At 43.5% G+C, this 7,874-nt stretch overlaps 1 protein-coding gene across 1 annotated transcript; it reads right to left on the bottom strand.

Annotated features, from left to right (window-relative positions):
• Window positions 1-4,809: 4,809 nt before the first annotated feature.
• Window positions 4,810-5,745, bottom strand: LOC141129754 (odorant receptor 131-2-like). Its single transcript, XM_073617840.1, has one exon. The coding sequence runs from the start codon at window positions 5,743-5,745 to the stop codon at window positions 4,810-4,812; it is 936 nt and encodes a 311-aa protein (XP_073473941.1).
• Window positions 5,746-7,874: the final 2,129 nt, after the last annotated feature.

Below are 7,874 nucleotides of genomic sequence, written 5' to 3'. Positions count from 1 at the left end.
GTCCTGGGAATAATCGGGACTGTGTTTGGCACCCAGAAATGCAATCAAAGCAAAGAAAGCTCCACTGCTCAGGTAGGTCTGGATCGATAGGTGGAATGACTGGTATGAATCCTTCAGTAAAGAAGAGTCCCAGGTGCTGGCTAATGCAAAGTGGAGCAGAAGTGGACGAAGAGATCTGGATGCCGCACACCGGACTGAATAACGAATGCCTTTATTGTTTAAAAAGCTGGATCACAGGATATACAGGACACTACAGCAGGAATGTACAGAGCTCAGCTGACGCGTTTCGCACTCATAACGGGTGCTTACTCATTCCTCCGATAAATGCAGATCAGCTTCTCTCTTCAGTGTATACAGTTTTCTTGTACACTGAAACCGGTTAGCTGCGTGGATCAGAGACCCCTCCCCTCTCCACTGAACACACGGGGAAAAAGACCTGCCAAGCTTGGCCTCCGCGACAGAGAGCTGGTCTAATGTAATGGTGGCAGTCATTACATTAATGTAAGGAGGGACTCTGCTGGGGGCACCTGATGTAAGGATGGACTCTGCTGGGGGCACCTGTGAGGTAAGGAGGGACTCTGCTGGGGGCACCTGTGATGTAAGGAGGGACTCTGCTGGGGGCACCTGTAATGTAAGGAGGGACTCTGCTGGGGCCCCCTGATGTAAGGAGGGACTCAGCTGGGGGCACCTGATGTAAGGACGGAATCTTGCTTGGGGCACCTGGTGTAAAGAGGGACACTGCTGGGGGCACCTGATGTAAGGAGGGACTCTGCTGGGGGTACCTGATGTAAGGAGGTACTCTGCTGGGGGCAGCTGATGTAATGAGGGACACTGCTGGGGGCACCTGATGTAAGGAGGGACTCTGCTGGGGTACCTGATGTAAGGAGGGACTCTGCTGGGGACACCTGATGGCATCTGGTGGCAGGCGACGTGGCAAGTGACACGCTCAGGGCTCCCACTAATTCTGCATTATGGTGAGTTGAACAATTTCATTTTATATTACAATGTAATAATAGAAATAATGTGCTTCAATCATCCTCCTGACACCATATCAACCATGGTGCCATGATGATTGAAGCTCTAACACCAGGTGTTTGGAGTATCTTTATCTGCTGATTGTTAAACTTTCTGGAATACACATATTTCTATTGTTGTGTAGGATCTGGGCCTGCTGTCTCTCCATCCCTCTTTCTTTTCTTCCTTCTCTCTGATTCCTTCCCTATCTCTTTCTTTCTTACTTTCTTTCTTTCGCTCTCTCTCCCTCTCTCTTTCTCCCTCCGTCCCTCGTTCATCTCAGATTCGAATCACACCCCTTTTAAGCCACGCCCGATATTTAGTTTAACCACTTCAGCCATTTGGCTGCCCAAAAGACCAGTGCGTTTTTTGCGATTCGGCACTGTGTCACTTTAACTGACAAGTGCGTGGTCATACGACGTGGCTCCCAAACAAAATTGCCGTCCTTTTTTCGACACAAATAGAGCTTTCTTTTGGTGGTATTTGATCACCTCTGCGGTTTTTATTTTTTGCGCTATAAACAAAAAAAAGAGTGACAATTTAGAAAAAACGCAATATTTTTTACTTTTTGCAATAATAAATACCCCCCCAAAAAATATAAAAAAAAATGTTTTTCTTAGTTTAGGCCGATATGTATTCTTCTACATATTTTTGGTAAAAAAAATCGCAATAAGCGTTTATTGATTGGTTTGCACAAAAGTTATAGCGTCTACAAAATAGGGGATAGTTTTATGGCATTTTTATTAATATTTTTTTTTTTTACTAGTAATGGCGGCGATCTGCGATTTTTGTCATGTCTTTGACATTATGGCAGACAGACTGGACACTTTTGGCGCTATTTTGGGACCATTCACATTTATACAGCAGTCAGTGCGATTAAAAATGCACTGATTACTGTGTAAATGTGACTGGAAGTGAAGGGGTTAACCACTAGGGGACACTGCAGGGGTTAAGTGTGTCCTGGGGAGTGATTCTAACTGTGTGGGGGGATGGGCTACTCGTGACACGACACTGATCACCGCTCCCGATCACAGGGAGCTGTGATCAGTGTCAGTGTCACTAGGCAGAACGGGGAAATGCTTGTTTACATCAGCATTTCCCCGTTCTTCCTCTCCGCGAGCCGATCGCGGGTATCCCCGCGAATATCAAGTCCGCGGGGCCCGCGATCACACTCACGGAGCTCGCAGCAGGTGCGCGCCCACAATGCCGCATCTTAAAGGGCAACGGACAGGTATGTTAATATGCCTATACGTGCCCTTCTGCCGACGTATATTGGCGTGAGCCTTCGGCAAGGGGTTAAGGACCGAGCCTCTTTCTGAGATTTGTTGGTTACAAGTTAAAAGCATTATTTTTTTGCTAGAAAATTACTTAGAACACCCAAACATTATATATATTTTTTTTCTAACAACCGGGAGAATAAAATGGTGGTCGTTGCAATACTTTCTGTCACACCGTATTTGCACAGTGGTCTTACAAGTGCATTTTTTGGGGGAAAAATAAACTTTTTTTAATTAAAAAATAAGACAACAGTAAAGTTAGCCCAATTTTTTTATATTGTGAAAGATAATGTTACCCTGAGTAAATTGTTACCCAACATGTCACGCTTCAAAATTGCGCCCGCTCGTGGAATGGAAACAAAATTTTACCCTTAAAAATCTCCATAGGCGACGTTTAAAAAATTCTACAGGTTGCATGTTTTGAGTTACAGAGGAGGTCTAGGGCTAGAATTATTGCTCTCGCTCTACTGATTGCGGCGATACCTCCCATGTGTGGTTTGAACACCGTTTTCATATGCGGGCGCTACTCACGTATGCGTTCGCTTCTGCACGCGAGCTCTGCGCATTTAAAAAAAAAATATTTTTTCTTATTTATTTTACCTTTTATTTTTTATTTTTACACTGTTCTTTTTTTTAAAAAAAAATGTGTCACTTTTATTCCTATTACAAGAAATGTAAAATCCCTTGTAATAGAAAAAAAGCATGACAGGACCTCTTAAATATGAGGTATGGGGTCAAAAAGACTTCAGATCTCATATTTACACTTAAATGCAAAAAAAAATAAATAAATTTGTAATTAAAAAAAAAAAAAAAATTAAAATGGCCCTTTAAGAGCTATGGGCGGAAGTGACGTTTTGCAATGATATGAAGATGGGTAAGTGGCGGAAGGCACCGGAGCGCGGCGGGAGGGGGGCGGCCCCCTCCCGACGCCGATAAAAGTGATCTTGCGGCGAATCCGCTGCAGAGACCACTTTTATCTTGAAGAGGAGCGCCCGCTGAAGAAGAGGATACCGGGGTTATGGCAGCTAGCTGCTGCCATAACAACGATATCCCTCTTCAAAATACCGACGTATAACGACGGTGGGCGGTCCGTAAGTGGTTAAACTAACTAAAACTAAATTTTTCACCTCTGCGCGCTTCACGTGCGGCATTTTCCTTCCCCCAAAAATCACGCCTACAAACAGATGCCCCGCCCCTAATTATAACAAGTCTCCGCCTACAGACAAAAAGTGTCCCTATTAATTTTTTCACAATGTTGCCAACTATGCGTTTGGGCCTGGTCTGAAGTAATTCAAAGGGGTGCATGTTGGTTCTGCTGTATCTAAAGAACTTGGGTCTGTAAATGCAGTATGGGGTATGAAGTAACACTGCTACAAAGGGTTAAATCAGGAAGGCACAGAGAAGAGGAGTGTAGCTGCTATGGGTAAACAAGTAAAAGAACAAGCTTCAAGCAACCAGTCATTAAGCATGGTGCCTGGTTAGGATGACAGGTCCCTCCGGTAGCGAGGGGGTCGTTGTTCTGGCTCCCTCCCAGTCGGTATCCAACCAAATCCAAACCCACGTTAAGGAGATCTATGGCCATGAGGTACGGGAAGGGAAGCACTGAGTTAAGAGCACGCATGAGGTCCACACTAGGTGCTTGGTGGGACCCCATTCTGTTACTGGGAGTGAGGTAACAGAGATACGCTGGACTGGTGGAGTGGGAGCAGGCTCAGCATGTCCCTCCTAATGCAAACATACAAGTTACCATGTGTGGTGATAAAGGACAAGATACTTTTCAGAGGAACTCTGTACTTTATTACTGCACACAGTGAAGGCTCATCTCTAAGTTGGGGATCTGCCTTAATGTTCGATTCTTCACATGACCGCAGTCTCCACCTGGAACCTGGCATTTGATGAGCGCACTCCTTTCAAGAGTTGCCCCCCACGTACACAGCCGCAGGTGACCCCGCCCACATGCACACCGACATAGTTAGGCATAAGATATACCTAGCATAAAAAACACTTGCTTTTCCCACTTTTCCCATTGCTGAGGAGCTGCATATGGGGTGTGCAGCTGGTCAAGGGTCATAGAGGTAAATGACTGTATGCCCATGCTCGTGTAAATGCCAACGTCAATGCTTCTCTGCATCAGCTGTACCCATGCCTACGCATACAACGTACTTTACCAAATGTGAAAGTTTTGAATTTAGGAATGTATCTCCTATGAGCATGCTTTTTGTAAACACAAATGCTTATCTGCATTGGCATTTCCAAAAGCATGCTCATAGGATGTACATGTGCACAAAAGCGTACAGCCATTCACCTCTGTGGCTGCTTATATGACCCACCTGTGGCTCTCCAGAGATGGGAAAACAAAGATACTTTTTGTCTGCTAAGCATATTTTTTGCTTCCTAATCCTGAGGCCTAATAAAGTCAAAATTAAGCAAATTAAAGACAATATTGTATGAAAAGCATTAAGATTTGTAATACCTTCAGGATTTTATTTACAAAACCAAAATTATCACAGATATTAATTTACTTATAAGCCTCTTCTATTGATGGTACTGCCGATCGGAATGTCATCATATACTTGCGGAAGGTTTCATCTCTCAGTCCATAGATTAATGGGCTTAGAAGCCGGGGAAGACACATGAAGAGCAGATAATTAATAATATTCAGAAAGACTTGATACTTTTTCAGGTAGGTTTCGGTGACAGAAGAGCTGAAGGACATCATACATAATATCAGCTGAAATGCATGAAGCATGATCGTCTTTCCAGCCTTGAAAGCCGACGATTTGTCAGAGCCGATCTTTCGAGCAACCAGCACCACCTGTATATAAGTGTAGATGATGATGAGTCCCACAGCAGAAAAGCTAATGGTGATGCTACAGAGTGTGATGATGCCTTGTTCCTGAGTCCCCGTCATTGACGCTCGGCTACAAATCACAGACAGGGAGAAGAAGTTCTTCCCAACCTTGGAGCCCAGGACAACAATGTCTGCCAGGTTAAATATCAACGCTACTGCCCAAATACAAGCAAGGGTGATGGTGGAGCTCCTTGGAGAACACAGCTGAGCGTGTCTCAGCGGAAAGCACACTGCCACGTAGCGTTCCAACGACATGACACTTAGATTGTAGGGAGTGACGCGGAAAGTTGATGTGCTTATCATCAGCATAGTGTAGCAGATCGAGGCTGGGATGTAAACATAATACATGTAAGCTACATAAAGGGCAAAGACCACTATGAGATAAAGGGTATCGTTAAGAATCATATGGATGAAGAGGACATAGCGAGCCTTCTCCTTAATATAAGCAGTGGTGAAGAAAGCGTAAAGTATGACCACAACAAAATAGAAGAAGATGCAATGACTCAGTACTAAGATGATAAAGCAGGTCATGTTTACAATGCCAGCAGTTTTGAGCAAGGACATATCGGTAAGGTTGGCAGAGAGGAAAGTAGTATTTTCCATTGGAGAACTATGCTGGTAGCCTACACCTGTAACATAAAATAGTATATGATGAAAGGGAAACTAGACAATAGGGTAAGGGCTGCGAGAAGGATGCAACCACATTAAGAGACTAATGTTTCAATAAACCTTCCACTGCTTTATACTCCAATCCAATTCTAGCAAAACTTTGCAAAAAAAAACAAAACTTAGAGAATGGTTAAAATTCAAATTTTTTTTTACTTTTTTTGCTGTCCCTTTGGGAAGTTTTTTCTTCAATTCCTATCTTAAAATACAACAGGAATTGATATTAGGTCTGGAGTAGGGATGAGATTGATTTCTGTCTGAACCCAGAAGTTAGCGGTCTTTGCTGAACCAATGAACCACAGGCAGGAGATGTATAGGCATGTATGCAAAGGGGCGGGGTTGCTTGTGATAACATTGACCTAATATGGCCATGTGCCCATAATAGGTCATTTATGTCATGAGTATCCCCATCCCTTTGAGTATGTTGTCCGCTGTGGTGCAGGCAATCTCCCGCAGGTTTGCACGAACTTGGGTTTGGACCGAACCCAAGCCCATCACTATCCTAGATGATAAGATAATTTCTCACCGAGGCAATTATCATCAGGACAAATTTCCTTATTGGAAGACTTCCCCGTTATGCTTTTTTCAGGGGTAATTCTAAATTGTGGATGCCCAGTCCCAGTGACAATGGTCACCAGAACAAATAGAGACAGTAAATCCCTAGTGGAGGACACATATAACAATAAAAACCTGACAGAGGTTCTAATCCTTCCATTCTTTATCCAACACAAACAAAAGAAAATGTCAGCGAAGGAAAGTCAGACGGTTTACTTCCATGGGTGCCGTAACAGGCCGCCCCCTCCCTTCCACCTGACCCCTTCATCATGTATTTCAAGCTCTGTTGCCCCTTTTGGGACACCACGGTGGGTGTCGGCAAGGAGGGTGATCATCATTCGCTTATCATCCCTGCAAAAGTTAAAGCTAGAAGCGATGAGCATTTGGTCACTTCTGATTTCAGCACTGTGATTCCCCCGGCTGCTGTAGTCAGGGAAGAAGCTAACCAAGCACAATCTGTGCTTAATTCATTTCAGTAGAGTGCAGGGGTGACATTAGGGGTCTATTTTCTTATTTCTCTTGGACATGATTGGGTGTTCAAAGTGAACATAGTTCCCTCATATTTACTAACAGACACTATACAAAGCAAAGATTCACTTAGCTGAGCGAACAGCCTCTAATCCCTTATTAAATAGGTTATGTTAATGTGCATATTCATTCATAGAAAAAAAAAAAATATATATATATATATATATATATATATATATATATATATATATATATATTTGAAATATATGTTTTTTTTAACTGGTACTATTAATTAAGGGAGCTTGCTTAGGTACATATGCTGGTATACTATATATATATATATATATATATATATATATATATAGATAGATAGATAGTCCATAGGGTTCAATATTGAGTTGGTCCAACCTTTACAGCTATAATAGCTCCAACTCTTCTGGGAAGGCTGTCCACAAGGTGTGCAGTCATGTTGGAACAGGGAGGGCCCATCCCCAAACTGTTCCTACAAAGTTGGGAACATGCAATTGTCCAAAATGTCTTGGTATGCTGACGCCTTAAGAGTTCCCTTCACTGGAACTAAGGGGCCAAACCCAACCCCTGAAAAACAACCCCACACCATAACCCCCCCTCTACCAAATGAATTGTACCTGTACACAAAGCAAGGTCCTTAAAGACATGGATGAGCGAGTTTGGGATGGAGGAACTTGACTGGCCTGCACAGAACCCTGACCTCAACCGATAGAACACCTTTGGGATGAATTAGAGCGGAGGCTGCGAGCCAGGCCTTCTCGCCCAACATCAGTGCCTGACCTCACAAATGTGCTTCTGGAAGAATGCTCAAACATTCCCATAGACACACTCCTAAACCTTGTGGACAGCCTTCCCAGAAGAGTTGAAGCTGTTATAGCTGCAAAGGGTTGGCCAACTCAATATTGAATCCTACGGACTAAGACTGGGATGCCATTAAAGTTCATGTGCATGTAAAGGCAGGCGTCCCAATAATTTTGGTAATATAGTGTATATGTAAGGGGCTGTGTAAATTG

The sequence above is a fragment of the Aquarana catesbeiana genome, linkage group LG02 (assembly GCF_042186555.1).
Source record: "Aquarana catesbeiana isolate 2022-GZ linkage group LG02, ASM4218655v1, whole genome shotgun sequence".
Lineage (NCBI taxonomy): Eukaryota > Metazoa > Chordata > Amphibia > Anura > Ranidae > Aquarana > Aquarana catesbeiana.
Note: the sequence above shows the minus strand (reverse complement) of the source record. Positions and strands in the feature narration are given on the sequence as shown.

Coding starts and splice junctions, on each gene's coding strand:
- LOC141129754 (XM_073617840.1), bottom strand. CDS start 5,745: ATGGAAAATACTACTTTCCTCTCTGCCAACCTTACCGATATGTCCTTG.